Raw genomic sequence first — 21,887 nt, forward strand, 5'->3', positions numbered from 1 at the left:
TCCACAGAGTTTGGTCTCAAATGGCCAAGATTTTTTAAAAACCTTGGCCAAGTTTTCTATTTTAAATCTGTAACAGACAGTAGGAAATAAATTCAGCGAAACCATAAATATTGCAGAGTTTTTGAGGGATAGGCAATAGATGCTGGCCTAACCAGTGATCCCGAATGAATAAAGACATTTTGGGAACATTGACTGTAAGAAGAGTGGACTGACTGGAAGGCGGTGGGGAAGTTAGAGGGGGAGAACATTACATCCCATTATAGTTCAATATTAATGGGATGAGTTCAGTTTAGGAAACCTGGTCGATACGAATGAGCTGGGCCGAAGGTACAGTATCCATGCTGTATGACTTTAATTCTGTTCGCACACTGTCTTTTACAATTTTGTGAGTATAGTCAGACTGCAGAGTTTTCACTGCAAGAGTTGTGTCCAAGCACGTCTAAACAGTGGAAAGTACTTATGCTTAGAAGCCTAATGGTAGGGGGTGTGAGCAATTTGAAATAAATCACTGGGGTTTTGCAATGATTTTGCCAACCAACACAGGCTCTTGGTCCAGCAACTTTTATATTCCTACCAGTTTTTCCAAAGTCTTCCATGGCCTCATCCACCAATCTCTAATATCTTATCTAGTCCTATAATCACTAAGATGTCTGCACTTGAGCACCTCGATTTTAATTGCTCCAACACTGGAGATTGCCTCTGCTCTAAACTCTAGAATTTTCTCACCACACCTTTGTCTCTCCAACCTAGGGTCTTTAAGACACTCTGCCTCTTTGACCTGAAGTTTGGTCACATGCCCAAGTATCTTTTCTCAAGTCAGATTGCGTTTGATAGCACCACTGTAAAACATCGCACCTTGTACTATGTCAATGATGCTGTGCAAATACAAGTCGTTGCTGATTAGCTGCAATACAGAAGCTTTGAGGCTTGTTCAACCGCTTGCATTGATATGAGCCCATCTTGACTGGGATTGCAGTAAAGACAACAACACTGGTTTCCATGGCAAAGTGAATTCCAAACAGGATTCCTGCCATTGAGCTCTAAGGAATAAGTACTCTGCAAAAAAAATGCCAGTGGATAGTGGGACCTCCCCTGCAGTGCCAGTTATCACTCACCTTATTACTGGGCGGAGGTGGGAAATAAAACAGAGTCAAAGTAAAACATGGAAGAATGCAGCATGTTTATTAAGCCAGCTGTGTTAGGGACATAGGAGCAGGAGTAGGCCAGGCAGCCTCTCAAATCTGCTCCAACATGCCATGAAAATGACTAAAAGGATTTGGATCCTAACTCTGATTCCATTCTGTTTTACTGTTCCTATTCTGTTTACCCAGATTCTTTCTTTGTACACTTGAAATCCCTCAAGTCCCACGTGTTGACAAGTTCTATTTGACTTGCTGACTGTTTCCAGCTTTCACACCCTACAGCCAAGCCCCTTGTTAATCGTGACTCAACTTGTAGCACACTCATCTCTGAGTCACAAAGTTCAGAGTTCAACCAGGGCATGAACAAAATATGTACAATACACCCAATGCCATACTGATGGTGTGCTGCACTGCCAACAGTGCTATCTGTCGGTCAAGGTTGAAACAAGACTCTGTCTGCCACTTCAGGTGGGTGCACAAATCCAACAACACTATTTTGGAGAATAGGATAGCTCTTCCTGGGGATCTGGCCAGTATTTATCCCTCTGCCGACACAAGAGCAGATCACCTTTTCATTTTCATATCGGTCTTTGTTACGATCTTGCTGAGCGCAAGCTGGCTTCCACATGGCAACAGTGATTTCAGAAAAACATTATTAGCTATAAAATACTTTTAAATGCTTTCTGGTCATGAGAGCCACTCTAAAAATGTCAGTCTTTCATCTGTTTAACGTTTCTGATTTTTAAAATTTGCGTCTAAATCACAAGACCAAGGGAGTCTGATTATTATTTGCACAGTTGACTTGAAAAAAAATGCCGATACAAAACTCTAGTTGACACTGGATTAATTCCAAAAGGTATTGCATGATCTGGAGCAAAGGTAAGTGCATGGAATTAGATCACAAATCAGCCAACCTTTTGCAACAACAGGATAGATTTATGGGGCTAAATAGCCTCCTCCATTTTCTTTAAAAGAGCAAAGTCATTAGATTCCCACTCACCGTATCGTAGTCTTTGAGTGCTGCCTTAAACTTGCCCAATGCCATGTTGGCTGTCGCCCTCCTGTAGTATCCTTTAATGTATTTCTTATCCAGCTCCACTGCCTTGGTGGCATCCGACAAGGCGTACCCATAACATTCAGTCCGTAAGTATGCCAAGCTGCGGTTTCCATAATAAATAGCATTCTCCGAGTTCAGCTCGATGGCCAGTGTATAATACTTAATGGCATTATCGTAATCCTTATCTGCAAGGGGAACAGACTGGTATTAAAAAAAATTGACAACGGGCAATGCAGCTAACTGAAGTTTGTGGAGTTCACTAGAAATTATACAATTGGTGACCAACAGGGCACACAGTAATCATATATTAGAAACTATCAATTTGGTCACGTTGGCTCATTTCAAATTTAGCACTTGTCACAGATTGTGTATAAGTGCAAGACAGAAGCCAGGATGAACAGTCCAATCTTCAAATTTGTTGCTCCCTACCTATAGCCTTAACTGGTTCTCATCCTTTTCTGAAGATGCAAAATGAACCTGGGCTACATCCCCCCCAAGTCCCTTCCCAGGGTGCTCACCGTTCGTCTGTGACTCGGTAGTGCAGCCATGGGCAGCATCACCAACCAGCATGTGCTCTTTCCAAGCCTGATTCATTGGCAACCAATCAGGAATAATATAGCTATGACCCAGTGGCTATGCTGACAGCCAAGAGTGGAATTACCTCATTACTGGGTCACAGGACCTCTCACTTTTAATTAGCGTTTTCACATCAAGTGGAATTTAAAATGTTAAAGGAGCGCACACACAGAGGAAACTAAGTCATTTTATTCATTAAAATGCTTAGTGTCTGTTCAGAATCAGTCCATTCTAGTGTGGAACACCACTTCAAATCAGTTCAATAGCAATGTCTTTGCCTCAAATTCAGAAGGCTGCAGGTAAAAATTTCTCTCCTGGATTTGTGTACATGATAGAAACACAGAAGGAGGAACATGCCTATAGCCTGTTAATCCATCCTGAATCCAGTCATTAAACTAGGAGGCCAGATGCCAACCTTTAACTCAATATTAGATTTATTTACAGAATGCAACATCACAAATGTCTGCCTCTTCCTGAATCAGCACCTCATGTCCCAGAAAGCTCGCTTTATACTCCTGATAAGTCTTGCTTTGGCAACAGGTTTGATGGCCAGCACAGGCATCAAACAACAACCTTCGCATTGTGACCACCAAGCTCTAACCATTTAGCTAACTGGCTGCTGATCAGCAGATGAAATATTCAGACAGCTACACCTTCCATCCCTGGGTGCTGGTGAACGATCAACCTTTCAGTTCATAGCCAAACACACTAACCAAGATGTCCTCAGATACTGAGAACACTCACTCTCTACCCTCTTTTGAAAATGAGTTTAAACTGAACCAAAATAATCAAAATTAACAAATGGCAGCCTCTTAAAGGAAACTTAACAAAAATCCAAATAAAAAAAATTTAAATGTTGACATTGACTAAAATACACACCAGCTTCTGCAGTGCCCACGTGTCAGAGAAGAACTTACATGTATGTTCTGCCTCCAAGACGTTGGTTCTAATTAATGCCTCCATGGCCTGCTGCTTGGATCTGCTGATGGTCACCTTGGCAAGGCCCAGGATTAGGCCTGCGAGGAAGTCCTTTGATTTGGCTACAATACCTCTCCCACACACACAGGCCAAGTGGCCAAAGATTAGTAGCCTGGGGCTCAAGTTCAACCAAAATTAAGGAGGAGACTCCAAAAAAAGGTAAAAAAAAAGGACCGTTGCCTTACATAGCTAGGGTACATTCAGAATACATATTGCTCAAGGCCAGAAGCATGCCTTTGTATGTTCAAAGTACATAATCAATGTATTGCACCTGTATATCTCAATGATTCAATTAACATAGCAGTAACAGAGTCTATCCCACCATTCCATCAGATCACGTCTGATGCCCATATTATGACTTTCAATTACTTGCATCAGCCAATATTCAAGGACAGATTGCTGTATTATCAAAAGTATTTACTTCCATGTGAAACATTAAAACAAAAACCCATCTATCCAATTAGATGGACATGAAATAGCATGTGAGCACTGCCTTATGTGATTTCCTTCATAGTCTTGGCCAATAGTGGCCCCTCAGTAAAAGTCATGAGCAAGAGGTGAGCCAATCATTCATCTTGCTACTTTATGTATATTTGCTGCCCATCAATTATCTGCCAATTTTAACACAGCAACACTGACTACACTCCAATGTCCCAAGATGCAAAAGTGGACAGACAAGAAACATGTAATAGTAATGCACTCGTTCAAATTTAACATTCAATTTTCTGGAGGTCCCTTGTCTACTATCACTTGTTAGGTCAATAATATAGCTGCCTGTACCCAATAGAACTTCAAAAGGCTATTTACTAGACAGCAAAAGAGGGTTCTGAGAATGTCATTATTGACAAGAGAATGACAATTATTTGGAAATTGGTGAAACTGGGATTGTTCCTCCCAGGCCAGAGGAGAACTGATCGATATACTCAAAACCGATAACTGTTTTGCTAGAAATAAACGAGAGAACTTGTTCCTAGTGGCAGAGGGGTAGGGAAATACAGCAAACAAGATTATTTAAATCAGGAGACTGAATAATGCAGTGGTTTTGAGACAATCTGGGTACTTTGTACATGAATCACAAAAAGCTATGAGCAACCAGGCAGGCACTGTTCAAATAAAAGCCGGGTCTGGCCAAGTTTCTCCCACAGTTTCTGTTTCTTTTTTCAGATCTCCAGCATTGTCAGTACTTTGCTTTTATTACGGGTTTCTCAATATCTCCTGATAAGTCAATCCCAGGGAATTACCGAGTGAACCTCTCTCTATGGTAAAGGTATCTTTCCTTAGATAAGGAGGCGAAAACTGGACATAACTAAACCTCTATAAAACTGCAGCAAGAGATCTATATTCCTGTACTCAGAGTGTATCTGCTAGCACTCCATGTACACATACACAAACATGCACAATGTTGCACCCCTCATGCAATGTCATTCCAACCCATTCACTCTTATTTGGACAGAGCAATTTTTTTTCCAAACCAGCAGAGCATCTTTCAACATGCACATTGTGAATTTTCTGGGGGTATCAGGAGACAGAGTCATACCCAAACTCTCTCTAGATAACTTTTAAAATTACTTGCCTGTCCAATTGCTTGCTCCACCTGCAAACTAGCTTGTAGTGATCCATGGATAAGGAAACCCCAATTCTTTCGGATATCTCAATCTCTTCACCTTTAAGTAATATTCTGTTTTTTTTATCTAACAAAACGAAAACTTCATGTTTTACATTGCATTCCTTGATTAAATGCAGTCAGCATGGCTTTGTGAGGGGCAGGATATGCCTCACAAATCTTGTTGAGTTCTTTGAGGATGTTACGAGACAAGTTGATGAGGGTCGAGCGGTGGATGTGGTGTATATGGACTTCAGCAAGGCATTTAATAAGGTTCTCCATGGTAGGCTCATTCAGGTCAGGAGGAATGGGATTCAGGGAAATTTAGCTGTCTGGATACAGAATTGGTTGGTCTACAGAAGACAGAGAGTGGTGGTGGAAGGAAAGTATCCTGCCTGGAAGTCAGTAGTGAGTGGTGTTCTACAGGGTTCTGTTCTTGGACCTCTACTCTTTGTAATTTTCATTAATGACTTGGATGAGGACATTGAAGGATGGGTTAACAAGTTTGCAGATGACACAAAGGTTTGAGGTGTCGTTGACAGTATAGAGGGCTGTTGTAGGCTGCAGTGTGACATTGACAGGATGCAGAGATGGGCTGAGAGGTGGCAGATGGAGTTCAACCTGGATAAAGGCGAAGTGATGCATTTTGGAAGGTCGAACTTGAAAGCCAAGTACAGGATTAAAGACAGGATTCTTGGCAGTGTGGAGGAACAGCAGGATTTTGGAGTGCAGATACATAGATCCCTTAAAATTGCCACCCAAGTGGACAGGGTTGTTAAGAAAGCACATGCTGTTTGGCTTTCATTAACCTGGGGATTGAGTTTAAAAGCCGTGAGGTCTTGTTGCAGCTCTGTAAAAGTTTGGTTAGACCGCACTTGGAATACTGTGTCCAGTTCTGGTCGCCCTATTAGAGGTAAGATGTGCATGCTTTATAGAGTGTTCAGAGGAGGTTTACCAGGATGCTGCCTGGAATGGAGGGCTTCTCTTACGAAGAGAGGTTGACTGAGCTTGGACTTTTATCATTTGAAAAAAGGAAGAGAGGGGACCTAATTGAGGTGTACAAGATAATGAGAGGCATAGATAGAGTTGATAGCCAGAGACTTTTTCCCAGGGCAGAAATTGTTAACATGAGGGGTCATAGTTTTAAGCTGTTTGGCGTAAAGTATAGAGGAAATGTCAGAGGCGGGTTCTTTACGCAGAGAGTTATGGGAGCATGGAATGTGTTGCCAGCAGCAATTGTGGAAGCGAGGTCACTGGGGATATTTAAGAAACTGCTGGACATGCATATGGTCATAGATATTTGAGGGTTCGTACATTAGGTTTAAACTTACATGAGGATCAATGGTCAGCACAACATTGTGGGCTGAAGGGCGTGTTCCGTGCTGTCCTGTTCTATGTTCTATTCCAGCTGTCATATTCAAGCCCATCTGAGTTTTTTAATGCCTCACTATACCTTCCTTACAACCTGCACTCCCACCCAGTTTGGTGATGTCAGCAAATGTCGCAATACATTCTGTCCCCAAATCGAAATCATTCATAAATATTCTGTTCAGTTGTGGATGAACCACTTTGGACTTTGTGGTACCCCACTAATAACAGTCTACCACTCAGAGAATGATCCGTTTATTACTACTCTCTGCATTGATTCCAACATTTTGCTTTATGTCTATTTACCAATTCTCAATCAACACAAATATATTCTCCCAATATCATGCATTCTAATTTAATTTAAAAACATTAAAAATCACAAATCCAAATAAACCTGTTGGACTATAACGTGGTGTTGTGTGATTTTTAACTTTGTACACCCCAGTCCAACACCAGCACCTCCACATCTTAATTCGATAACTTCCTGCAAGGGACCCTGATCAAAAGCCTTCCTGAAAATCTAAATACACCGCCTTCACTATTGGACACCTTGAAAAAGCTCCAACTTTGTCAAATACAATTGCGCTCTCACAAATTCATGTTGACACCTCCCAAGTTTGCCATTTCTTTTCTAAATGTTTAGTTAAAATAACAGATTTGAAAATTTTTCCCTACGATAGGCATCAAGTTAATAGGACTGGAGAGCTACTGGTTACTGTGCAGACGATCTGAGTGCCAAACAGTGACACTGTGAGCAAAACTGAATGTCAATTGCTAAGCCATGATGGGTACCAGAAAGATACCAAAGACACAATCTACTATCACTAGTTTCCATACATACAGACAAAGAAGGACACCACATTAACTGGGACAACACACACATCCTAGGACAGGCAAAACAAAGACATGCACGAGAATTTTTAGAGGCATGGCACTCTAACCAGAACTCCATCAATAAACACATTGACTTAAGTTCCATCTACCTTCCCTTGAAAAAAGAACCGGAAATGACATCACCCATCTTAAGAAACCAAAATCTATAAAGAGAGAGGTGGGACATACCACCAGTGTTTCACCAACTCTCACTGATGAGGTTACCTAGTCATGATGACGAAACATCTGAAAACAAACCTCCCAGCTCAGCAAGCTAACTTACATACTTATGGGTAAGTCTTGTCACTATCATGTCTAAGATGGTTAGAACCTGAGATAAATCAATTTATCTAAAAAGATTCTTTGCACATTGTTTCTTTACAAAGACAGACTACTTTACAGCAATAAGCTCGGAGCCTGAGGTTTCCAAGCAGATATTATTCCCATCTTCTTGATTTTGGGCAGCTGCAGTTACCTGTAGCAGCTGCTTGACAAATGACCTTAACAGTATTGACATGTGGATAGAGATGCTAAATTGAGGCTGTGCCTACCCTCTGAACTGGATGCTGAAATGTCCTCCATTTGTTTTCTATATTGCAACACTGACTTAAAAGCAAAATATTGCAAGTAGAGTCATACAGCTGTACAGAAAAGTAACAGACCTTTCGGTTCAACTCATCCATGCTGACCAAATATCCTAAATTAATCTAGTCCCATGTGATCAGACCATATTTACAATATTGTGAGCAATATTGGGTCCCATATCTCAGGAAGGATGTACTGGCCCTGAAGAGAATCAAGTGGAGCTTCATGAGAATGATCCCAGGAATAAAAGGTTAACATTGAGGAACATTTGAGGAGTCAAAGTCTATACTCGATGGCATTTAGAAAGATGAGGGAATCTAATTGAAACTTACAGAAGATGAATGGTCAGTACAGTGGACTTTGGGAAAATGTTTCCATGAGCAGGACAGATAAGGACCCGAAGGCACAGCCATGGAGTGAAGGAATGACCCTTTAGAATGGAGATGAGGAGAAGCTTCTTCAGCCACAGAGTAGTGAATCTATGGAAATCCTTGGCAGAGAAGGTTGTGGAGGCCAGGTCATTGAGTACACTTAAGACAGAGATAGATAGATTCTTGATTGCTAAGGGGATAAAAGGTTACAGGGAGAATGGGTTTGAGAAACATTCATGACTGAATGGCAGAGAAGACCCGTTGGGCTGAATGGCCTAATTTCTGCTCCTGTCTCTTTTGGTTTTATTGGCCAGCATTTGGTCCATAGCCCTCTAAATCCTTCTTATCCATGTATCCATCCAGATGCCTTTTAAATGTTGTAATTTTACCATACCGGAGTTCTAAGATTAAATCAGAGTATTGAAAAACTCAGCTTGCCAGGCAGCATCCATCGAAAGAAAAAGAAAGTTAAAGCTTTGAGAGAACTATTCTTCATTTGGAAAAGGTCTAGATCTGAAGAAAAAAAGTCATTATGGACTTGAAACATCAACTCTGTTTCTCACGCCACAGATGCTGTGAGACCTGCTGAGTTTCTCTAGCACTTTCTGTTTTTATTTGAGGATTCTGATTCTGTATTGTCCAGAGTAACAGTTGATCTCAGGGAAATTTTAAATGATAAACTTATGATCTCATTGAAATTTATTACATTTTAACAGTGTACGTCAGGGTGGATATAGACAGCATGTTATTCCACACTCTAGAATCTGGGGACATAACCTCAGGATAAGGGATAGGCTATTTAAGACTATGGGCAGTGGTTTTTCAAACATTGTGTATTTGTTGAGGCCTGTGGAGGATCAGTCATTGAGCAGGTTCAAGACAGAAACAGATTGGTTTCTGAAGACAAATGACATTAGGGATTGGGAAATAATGTGGGAAAATGGCATTGCAGAGATAATCAGCCATGATCTAGAATGGCAGGGTTGGCCCAATGGACTGAACAGCGTACTCCTGTTCCAATGGTCCACATGTAACTAATAGCTCACTATCTGACTTGATTACTCTAACAGATCAGCATTTGGCATTCAACATTTCCTCAACGTAACTTTGGTTAACAGCCCACCATTTGGCATGTGGGCCCTCCCCACTGTCACTAAAAGCTCACTGTTTAGCATCAATTATTTCACACTATAAGCAATATCCCAGTACAGAGGAACTTGAATATCCAAAGACACGGACAGGGAGTATTTCGTTCGGTTAATCAAATTCCGGATAATCAAATGCTGCATAACATAGGTTAGCCAAGCATTGGGACCATACGATCTTGCCGGATAATCCGATATTCGGATAACTGAATGCCGGATAATCAAGATTCTTTGGTATTTGTCATCAATCCTTTCACAGTGGAAGTAAAAGTGCGCTATTTTGCTGCAATCCTTACACACTAAGTTAAAAATCACACAGCACCAGGTTATAGTCGAGAGTGTGGTACTGGCAAAGCACAGCCGGTCAGGCAGCATCCGAGGAGCAGGAGAATCAATGTTTCGAGCATAAATCCTTCGTCACACGCAAGCACACTCTCTCTCACACTCTCTCTCTAATGCATGCACTCAAGTCTATAGGGGTGAATTTGCTTTTACAGAATTATATTTGCAGATACATTCTATTTTGCTCAAAAAGACAACTTGCCGCCAGTCAATCCATGTAATATTTTATAAATTCCTACTTCGCAAATAGAACCAGTCTGACTCAAGACCGGGATACAGGCAGAGATTAACCTCACACCTTTAAGGCATTGTCTGAGCAGAGATTCACTTTTTTAAAATAAATCTTAAGCCATCTTGAGAATGCGACTTAATAGTAGTTCTGGGATTTACATATTAATGAACCAAAACCTACAGCTTAGTCTAAAAGATTTAAGTCTTAACCGTAATCTAGGTTTGTTCAATATATAATTTCACAGGAGGCTCCCAAGCACTGAGGATGTCACCTAGACAGGGGACAAAACGTCTGCAACACAAATTCCCAGCTCGGCGAACAGAACCACAACATATAATTTCAATTGCATGACACTGTAATCTTTTGCTTTAAATTGTGTCTTATGATCCTGTCCCACAGCTACCTGAAGAAGGAGCAGCGCTCCAAAAGCTAGTGCTTCCAAATAAACCAGTTGGAGTATAACTATTTTGCAACAATCCTTAACCACTGTAAGGAACACTCCACTATTTCGCAACGATTCTTTCACACTGTAGGTAACAGCCCATGATTTGGCAGCTATCCTTTCACACTAACCACACTATTTGGCAGCAATCCTTCATCACTGTAAGGAATACCCCATTATTTGGCAGCTATTATTTCACACTGTAGGTATTAGCCCATTATTGGGCAGCTATTCTTGCACATTGCAGGCAATAACCCATTACTTGGTAGCTATCCTTCCACACTGTAGGCAATAGCCCATTATTTGACAGCTATCCTTGCATACTGTAGGCAACAGCACATTATTTGATAGCTATCCTTCCACACTGTAGGCAATAACCCATTATTTGGCAGCTATTATTTCACACTGTATTGGGCAGCTATTCTTGCACACTGCAGGCAATAACCCATTACTTGGCAGCTATCCTTCCACACTGTAGGCAATAGCCCATTATTTGGCAGCTATCCTTCCACACTGTTGGCAGTAGCCCATTATCTGGCAGCTATCCTTGCACACTGTAGGCAGTAGCCCATTAGCTGGCAGCTATCCCTGCACACTGTAGGCAATAGCCCATTATCTAGCAGCTATCCTTGCACACTGTAGGCAATAGCTCATTATCTGGCAGCTATCCTTGCACACTGTAGGCAATAGCCCATTATCTAGCAGCTATCCTTGCACACTGTAGGCAATAGCTCATTACCTGGCAGCTATCCTTGCACACTGTAGGCAATAGCCCATTATCTAGCAGCTATCCTTGCACACTGTAGGCAATAGCTCATTATCTGGCAGCTATCCTTGCACACTGTAGGCAATAGCTCATTACCTGGCAGCTATCCTTGCACACTGTAGGCAATAGCCCATTATCTAGCAGCTATCCTTGCACACTGTAGGCAATAGCTCATTATCTGGCAGCTATCCTTGCACACTGTAGGTAATAGCCCATTATCTGGCAGCTATCCTTGCACACTGTAGGCAATAGCTCATTATCTAGCAGCTATCCTTGCACACTGTAGGTAATAGCCCATTATCTGGCAGCTATCCTTGCACACTGTAGGCAATAGCCCATTATCTAGCAGCTATCCTTGCACACTGTAGGCAATAGCTCATAATCTGGCAGCTATCCTTGCACACTGTAGGCAGTAGCCCATTATCTGGCAGCTATCCTTGCACACTGTAGGCAGTAGCCCATTATCTGGCAGCTATCCTTGCACACTGTAGGCAATAGCCCATTATCTGGCAGCTATCCTTGCACACTGTAGGCAGTAGCCCATTATCTGGCAGCTATCCTTGCATACTGTAGGTAATAGCCCCTGTTTGGTAGCAATAGTTTCACGGCGTGAGGAACTGCAGATTACTTGGCAGCATGGATACCAGGCCCTCTCCTCAGAGCCACGAGGGGCCCGATGCCGGTCGGAGTGTGGGACCCGGGAAAGCCCAGCCCGGGAGATATGGTGCCGCCTTCTCGACGATTCGCGGGCGGCCGCCCCCCACCTTTGAAATATTGGTTCGCCTTGGCCTTCATGCCCTCGGCCTGATCATGCTGCTCGCCGCTTGCCCCGTCCGCGCCCTCCGCCATTTTCCCAATCGGGCGGAAAGTCCCTGCCCACAACTCCCGGGGCCCTTAGCAACCGGTCGTAAAACAAACACCGGCAGCCGGTAACTGCCGTAAAGTGCCGTCAAGCAGTGCCGGCCTCACGGCGCTGACGTCACAGGCTGTCCCAAGGACAATACAGTCCAATATACCCCACTGTGTGTATAATACACTCCAATATACTCCACTGTATCTACAATACACTCCAATATACCCCACTGTGTTTATAATAAACTCTAATATACCCCACTGTGTTTATAATACATTCTAATATACCCCACTGTGTGTATAATACACTCCAATATACTCCACTGTATCTACAATACACTCCAATATACCCCACTGTGTTTATAATAAACTCTAATATACCCCACTGTGTTTATAATACATTCTAATATACCCCACTGTGTGTATAATACACTCCAATATACACCACTGTGTTTATAATAAAATCTAATATACCCCACTGTGTGTATAATACACTCCAATATACCCCACTGTGTGTATAATACACTCCAATATACACCACTGTGTTTATAATAAAATCTAATATACCCCACTGTGTGTATAATACACTCCAATATACCCCACTGTGTGTATAATACATTCTAATATATCGCACTGTGTGTATAATACACTCCAATATACCCCACTGTGTGTATAATACGTTCTAATATACCCCACTGTGTGTATAATACACTCCAATATACACCACTGTGTTTATAATAAAATCTAATATACCCCACTGTGTGTATAATACACTCCAATATACCCCACTGTGTGTATAATACATTCTAATATATCGCACTGTGTGTATAATACACTCCAATATACCCCAATGTGTGTATAATACGTTCTAATATACCCCACTGTGTGTATAATACACTCTAATATATCACATTGTATGTATAATACACTCCAATATACCCCACTGTGTGTTTAATACATTCTAATATACTCCACTGTGTGTATAATAAACTCTGATATACTCCACTGTGTGTATAATACATTCCAGTCTACCTCACTGTACCTACAATAAACTCTGATATACCGCACTGTGTTTATAATAAACTCTGATATACTCCACTTTGTGTATAATACATTCTAATATACCTCACTGTATCTCCAATAAACTCTAATATACCGCACTGTGTGTATAATAAACTCTGATATACTCCACTGTGTGTATAATACATTCTAATATACCTCTCTGTATCTCCAATAAACTCTGATATACAGCATTGTGTGTATAATAAAATCTGATATACCGCACTGTGTATATAATACATTCTAATATACCTCACTGTATCTAAAATAAACTCTGATATACTCCACTGTGCGTATAATAAACTCTGATATACTCCACTGTGTGTATAATACATTCTAATATACCTCACTGTATCTACAATAAACTCTGATACACCGCACTATGTGTATAATACATTCTAATATACCTCATTGTATCTACAATAAACTCTGATATACCCCACTGTGCATATAATAAACTCTGATATACTCCACTGTGTGTATAATACATTCTAATATACCTCACTGTACCTACAATAAACTCTGATACACCGCACTATGTGTATAATACATTCTAATATACCTCACTGTATCTACAATAAACTCTGATATACCCCACTGTGCATATAATAAACTCTGATATACTCAACTGTGTGTATAATACATTCTAATAAAACCTCACTGTATCTACAATAAACTCTGATACACCGCACTGTGTGTATAATACATTCTAATATACCTCACTGTATCTACAATAAACTCTGATATACTCCACTGTGTGTATAATACATTCTAATATACCTCACTGTATCTACAATAAACTCTGATATACTCCACTGTGTGTATAATGCATTTTAATATACCTCACTGTATCTACAATAAACTTTGACATACTGCACTGTGTATATAATACATTCTGATATACTCCACTGTGTATAATACATTCTAATATACCTCACTGTATCTACAATAAACTCTGATATACCCCACTGTGCGTATAATAAACTCTGATATACTCAACTGTGTGTATAATACATTCTAATAAAACCTCACTGTATCTACAATAAACTCTGATACACCGCACTGTGTGTATAATACATTCTAATATACCTCACTGTATCTACAATAAACTCTGATATACTCCACTGTGTGTATAATAAACTCTGGTATACCCTAATGTGTGTATAATACATTCTAATATACCTCACTGTATCTATAATAAACTCTGATATACCACACTGCGTGTATAATACATTCTAATATACCTCACTGTATCTACAATAAACTCTGATATACTCCACTGTGTGTATAATAAACTCTGATATACCCCACTGTGTGTATAATACATTCTAATATACCTCACTGTACCTACAATAAACTCGATACACCGCACTGTGTGTATAATACATTCTAATATACCTCTCTGTATCTACAATAAACTCTGATATACTCCACTGTGTGTATAATAAACTCTGATGTACCCCACTGTGTGTATAATACATTCTAATATACCTCACTGTATCTACAATAAACTCGATACACCGCACTGTGTGTATAATACATTCTAATATATCTCACTGTATCTACAATATACTCTGATATACTCCACTGTGTGTATAATACATTCTAATATACCTCACTGTATCTACAATAAACTCTGATATACTCCACTGTGTGTATAATAAACTCTGATATACCCCACTGTGTGTATAATACATTCTAATATACCTCACTGTATCTACAATAAACTCGATACACCGCACTGTGTGTATAATACATTCTAATATATCTCACTGTATCTACAATAAACTCTGATATACCCCACTGTGCGTATAATAAACTCTGATATACTCCACTGTGTGTATAATACATTCTAATATACCTCACTGTATATACAATAAACTCTGATATACTCCACTGCGTGTATAATGCATTTTAACATACCTCACTGTATCTACAATAAACTTTGACATACTGCACTGTGTATATAATACATTTTGATATACTCCACTGTGTGTATAAAAAACTCTGATATACCCCACTGTGTGTATAATAAACTCTGATATACCGCACTGTATGCGTAATAAACTCTGATATATCGCACTGTGTATGAAATACACTCTGATATACTCCACTGTGTGTATAATAAACTCAAATATATAGCACTGTGTATATAATACTCTGATATACTCCACTGTGTGTATAATAAACTCTGATATACTGCACTGTGTATATAATACATTCGGGTATATTCCACTGTGTGTATGATAAACTCTGATATACTCCACTGTGTGTATAATACATTCTAATGAACTCACTGTACCTACAATAAACTCTGATATACCGCACTGTGTATATAATACACTCGGATATATTCCACTGTGTGTATAATAAACTCTGATATACCGCACTGTGTATATAATACACTCTGATATATTCCACTGTGTATATAATAAACTCTGATATACTGCACTGTGTATATAATACTCTGATAAACTCCATGTGTATAATACACTCTGATATACCTCACTGTGTATAATAGTCTGATATCCCTCACTGTATGGATAATACACTCTGATATACTCCACTGTGTGTATAACACACTCTGATATACTCCACTGTGTGTATAATAAACTCTGATATCCTGCACTGTGTATATAATACACTGATATACTCTGTGTGTATAATATACTCTGATATACCTCATTGTGTGTAATACTACTCTGATATCCCTCACTGCATGAATAATACACTGTGATATACTCCACTGTGTGTATAATACACTGATATACTTCACTGAGTGCGCAATAAACTCTGACATACACTGCCCTGTGTATAATACACTCTGATATCCGGCACTGTGTCTATAGTAAACACTGATATAACCCATTGTGTGTATACTACATTCTGATGTAACCCACTGTGTGTATAATACACTCTTCTAAAACCCACTGTGTATAATACACTGTGATATACCTCATTGTGTGTATAATATACTCTGATATACCCCACTGTGTGTACAATCACTCTGATATACCTCACTGTATTTATAATACACACTGATATACCCCATTATGTGTATAATACTCTGATATTCCTCACTCTGTGTATAATACACTCTGATGTACTCCACTGTGTGTATACTACACTCTGATATACCTCACTGTGTGTATAATACACTCGGATATATTCCACTGTGTGTATAATAAACTCTGATATACTCCACTGTGTGTATAATACATTCTAATGAACTCACTGTACCTACAATAAACTCTGATATACTGCACTGTGTATATAATACACTCTGATATACTCCACTGTGTGTATAATATCTGATATATCCTAATGTATGTATACTACAATCTGGTATCCCTCACTGTGACTATAACAAACTCTAATATACCCCACTGTATGTATAATACTCTCTGACGTACTCCAATGTGCGTATAATACGTACTGATATACCCCACTGTGTGTATAATACACACTGATATACTCCACTGTGTGTATAATGTAGATACACTCCACTGCGTGTATAATATACTCTGACATACCCCACTGTGTGTATAATACACACTGATATACTCCACTGTGTGTATAATACACTCTGATATACCTCACTGTGTATATATTGTATATACAATAAACTCTCATAAAACCCATTGTTTCTACAATTAACTCCCATATACCCCACCGCGTGCACAATAAACTGAAACATACCCAACTGTGAATGATTTGGATGTGAATATAGAAGGTGTGGTGAGTAACTTTGCATATGATACCAAAATTGGAGGTCTGGTGGACAGCCAAGAAGTTTATCTCAGAGTGCAACGGGACCTCAGATGGATGGGCCAGTGGGCCAAGTAGTGCAGAAGGAGTGTATATTGCCAGAAGACTGGAGGATAACAAATGTCGTACCTTTGTTCAAGAAGGAGAGTACAGACAACCCTGATAATTATGGACCACTCTGCCTTATAATTACCAGGGTTGTCTCTGTTCCCATTGCTTCTGTTGTGGGCAAAGTTTTGAAAAGGATTATAAGAGGTAGGATTTATAATCATCTAGACAGGAATAATTTGATCAGGCATAGTCAACACTGTTTTGTGAAGGTTATGTGGTGCCTCACAAATCTTATTGAGTTCTTTGAGAAGGTGACAAAGCAAGTGGATGAAGGTAAAGCAATTGATGTGGTGTATAAGAATTTCAGTAAAGCATTTGATAAGTTGCCCCATAGTAGGTTATTGAACAGAATACAGAGGCATGGGATTGAGGGTGATTTAGCAGTTTGGATCAGAAATTGGCTAGCTGAAAGATGACAGCAAGTGGTGGTTGATGGGAAATGTTCATCCTGGAGTTCAGTTACCAGTTGTGTACTGCAAGGATCTGTTTTGGGGCCACTGCTGTTTGTCATTTTTATAAATGACCTGGATGAGGGCGTGGAAGGACGGATTAGTAAATTTGTGGATGATACTAAAGTCGGTGGAGTTGTGGACAGTGTGGAAGGATGCTACAGATTACAGAAGGACATAGATGAGCTGCAGAACTGGGCTGTGAGCTGACAAATGGAGTTTAACATAGAAAATTGTGAAGTGATTCACTTTGGAAGGAGTAACAGGAATACAGAGTACTGGGTGAATAGTAAGAATCTTAGTAGTGTGGATGAGCAGAGAGATCTCGGTGTCCAAGTACATAGATCCCTGAACGTTGCCACCCAGGTTCATAGGGTTGTTAAGAAGGCGTATGTTGCGTTAGCTTTTATTGGTAGAGGGATTGAGTTTCGGAGCCATGAGGTCATGAGTTCGATTGGGACAACACTACTATTATAGGACAAGCCAAACAGAGAACAGCCAAGGAATTCCTAGAGGCACGGCACTCATCCCCAGATTCAATCAATAAGCACATCGACCTGGACCCAATATACGGGCCACTGCGGCGGACAGCTGGAACTGACAACCGGAAGCGGCAGGTACAAACCACTACAAATGCTGGAGGAAAGATCACAGAAGCGCTTCACAGGAGGCTCCCAAGCACTGAGGATGTCACCTAGACAGGGGATGAAACGTCTGCAACACAAATTCCCAGCTCGGGGGAACAGAACCACAACAACGAGCACCCGAGGTACAAATCTTCTGCCAAAGCTTGAAGGTCATGTTGCAGCTGTACAAAGCTCTGGTGCGGCCGTGCTTGGTGTATTGAGTACAGTTCTGGTCACCGAATTATAGGAAGGATGTGGAAGCATTGAAAATGATGCACAGGAGACTTACCAGGATGTTGCTTGGTACGGAGGGAAGGTCTTATGAGCAAAGGTGGAGGAACTTTATGCTGTTTTCATTAGAGAGAAGATGCTAAGAGGTGACTTAATAGAGGCTTACAAGATGATCAGAGGATTAGATAGGGTGGACATTGAGGCCTTTTTCCTCGGATGGTGATGGTGAACACGAGGGGACATAGCTTTAAATTGAGGGTTGATAGATATAGGACAGATGGCAGAGCTAGGTTCTTTACTCAGAGAGGAGAAAGGGTATGGAATGCCCTGCCTGCAACAGCAGTAGACTCACCAACGTTAAGGGCATTTAAATGGTCATTGGATAAATGTATGAATGACAATGGAATAGTATAGGTTGGATGGGCTTTAGATTGGTTTTGATGGGTCGGCACCACATTGAGGGCTGAAGGGCCTGTACTGCACTGTAATGTTCTATGTTTTATGTTCATGGTATATTTTAGATAAATGCGAGGTGATGCATTTTTGGAAAGGCAAATCAGAGCAGGGCTTATACACTTAATGGTAATGTTCTGGGGAGTGTTGCTGAACAAAGAAACCTTGGAGTGCAGGTTAATAGTTCCTTGAAAGTGGAGTCACAGGTAGATAGGATAGTGAAGAAGGTGTTTGGTATGTTTTCCATTATCAGTCAGAGTATTGAGTACAGGAGTTGGGAGGTCATGTTGTGGCTGGACAGGACATTGGTTAGGCCACTGTTGGAATATTGCATGCAGTCTTGGTCTCCTTCCTATCAGAAAGATGTTGTAAAACTTGAAAGGGTTTAGAAAAGATTTACAAGGATGTTGCCAGGATTGGAAGATTTGAGCTACAGAGAGAGGCTGAAAAGGCTGGGGCTGTTTTCCCTGGAACATCAGAGGCTGAGGGGTGATCTTATAGAGGCTTACAAAATTATGAGGGGCATGGATCGGATAAATAGACAAAGTCTTTTCCCTGATGTGGGGGAGTCCAGAACTAGAGGGCATAGGTTTAGGGTGAGAGGGGAAAGATATAAAAGGGACCTAAGGGGCAACTTTTTCACATAGAGGGTGGTGTGTGTATGGAATGAGCTGCCAGAGGAAGTGGTGGAGGCTGGTACAATTGCAATATTTAAAAGGCATCTGGATGGGTATATGAATAGGAAGGGTTTGGAGGGATATGGGTCAGGTGCTGGCAGGTGGGACTAGATTGGGTTGGGATAACTGGTCGGCGTAGATGGGGTGGATCGAAGGATCTGTGGGTGTAGTGGTCTTGGATGTAGTCGAAGGAGCTTTGACAAGTTGCTGACTTATGACACAAAACACTATGAAGGATTTGTTTAAGTGGACTGCCCCCAACCGTCTCGTCGAAACAGGCCCAAAAACCTAAATTTATGTACTTTTTGCAATGTCATTGGAGACATCTCTGCAGTGTGAGTACCTGGAACATTATCTTTTACTTAAAGCGTATTTTTAAGGAGCTGTTTATTAAAACAAAAATGTGAAATAAAAAGAATGAGAATTAATTAGTGGGCGGCACGGTGGCACAGCGGTTAGCACTGCTGCCTCACAGCGCCAGAGGCCTGGGTTGAATTCACAACTCAGGCGACTGACTGTGTGGAGTTTGCACGTTCTCCTTGTGTCTGCCTGGCTTTCCTCTGGGTGCTCCGGTTTACTTCCACAGTCCAAAGATGTGCGGGTCAGGTGAATTGGCCATGCTAAATTGCCCGTAGTGTGAGGTAAGGGGTAAATGTAGGGGTATGAGTGGGTTGCGCTTCGGCGGGTCAGTGTGGACTTGTTGGGCCGAAGGGCCTGTTTCCACACTGTAAGTAATCTAATCTAATTATATATTTTAAACCAAATATACAGCAAATTACCAAGTGTCTCTAGTAGAACATGCAATTTGTACAAATTGTCCATCGTATGTTTTGCATTAGAAAATTTTGTCAATTCTTTGTATCTTGCACTCATCATTACATTTCACAATGTAAAGGAAGAACAATATTTTTACACTGTCAGAGGAGGCTGAATTAATTGAGTAACAAGTGGAGTTGGATTGGTCGAGACATTGCTATGGACAATGCATTAGCTGGATGATGACTGACAGTTAACTACCAAAACGCAAACCAGAAATTACTGGAAAAGCTCAGCAAGTCTGGCAGCATCTGTGGAAAGAAATCAGAGTTAGTATTTCAGGTCTAGTGACCCTTCTTTAGAAGTATTCTGAGAACAGACAAGAATTTCCAATGTTTACAGTTCTTTTGGTTTTTAGTTGACAGCCAAACTTTGCTTCAATTTAAGTGGGCACGTTGACTCTGATTGGCCAAGGCATTGTCTTGAGGAATGAATCAGTGAATGGATGTCACCTGTGTTGTGAGTTGAAAATGGTGCAGTGCACCACATGTTGTTCTGTTTACAAAGAACAGGGCCCCATGCACCAATATATGTTGTTTCCAATATGTCCATATCTGCATATACATCAGAGGGTGGCACAGTGGATCAGTGGTTAGCACTGCTGCCTCACAGTGCCAGGGACTCAAGTTCAATTCCAGCCTTGGTGACTATCTGTAGAGAGTTTGCACATTCTCCCCGTGTCTGCGTGGGTTTCCTCCAGGTGTTCTGGTTTCCTCCCACAGTTCAAAGATGCGCAGGTTAGGTGGATTAGCCATGGAAAATTGCCCCATGGTGTCCACGGATGTGTTGGTTAGGTGTGTTGGCCATGGGAAATGCAGGTTTCCAGGGATAGGTAGGGGGTGGGTTTAGGTGGGATGCTGTTCAGAGGGTCGGTTTGGACATTATAGGCTGAATGGCCTGCTTCCACCCTGAATCTGAACATAGGGATTCTATGTTCAGTGTATTTAGAAATACATACACAAATACATTTTCATAAACACATCATTTGGATCAATTAAAATAGACCTAATTCTTAATTATCACTTTTTAGTATGTTTTTATTGTCACAAAGCTGGTCCCGTTTTTATCCTAAAAGCTTCCTTGGCTCAAGACTCTGTCCTTGACTTTTTTCAGAGGGGTAAGAAACCAGGCCGGGCTCCCATCAGTCTGGTTTGGTACAGAGATGAAAAGGATTTTGAGAAGCCCTTTGTTTATATGTAAACAGATGAGACTTCAGGCCAAAGTGGTCATCTTTTAGAAGTGATCTGTATAATGAACGGGAAGTGGTCGGCTCTCTAGCTGAGCAGTTTAGTTCAGTCCTGAACTGGTGAGGAGTTCAACAGGGAGCTGCATGGAAACTCTCTCTTTCTGACCTTCAACTTCAAC

At 40.8% G+C, this 21,887-nt stretch overlaps 1 protein-coding gene across 1 annotated transcript in view; it reads right to left on the minus strand.

Moving 5' to 3' along the window:
- Positions 1 to 12,349, minus strand: part of ppp5c (protein phosphatase 5, catalytic subunit) — a 54,021-nt gene extending 41,672 nt beyond the window's left edge. The window contains exons 1-2 of the mRNA XM_060856078.1: positions 12,245 to 12,349; positions 2,143 to 2,384 (exon numbers count right to left, since the gene is read on the minus strand). Of these exons, the coding sequence (XP_060712061.1) occupies positions 2,143 to 2,384; positions 12,245 to 12,329 (327 nt within the window). The 5' untranslated portion in view covers positions 12,330 to 12,349. The remainder of the gene's footprint in view (positions 1 to 2,142; positions 2,385 to 12,244) is intronic.
- Positions 12,350 to 21,887: the final 9,538 nt, after the last annotated feature.

This window comes from Hemiscyllium ocellatum, chromosome 47 (genome assembly GCF_020745735.1).
Source record: "Hemiscyllium ocellatum isolate sHemOce1 chromosome 47, sHemOce1.pat.X.cur, whole genome shotgun sequence".
NCBI lineage: Eukaryota > Metazoa > Chordata > Chondrichthyes > Orectolobiformes > Hemiscylliidae > Hemiscyllium > Hemiscyllium ocellatum.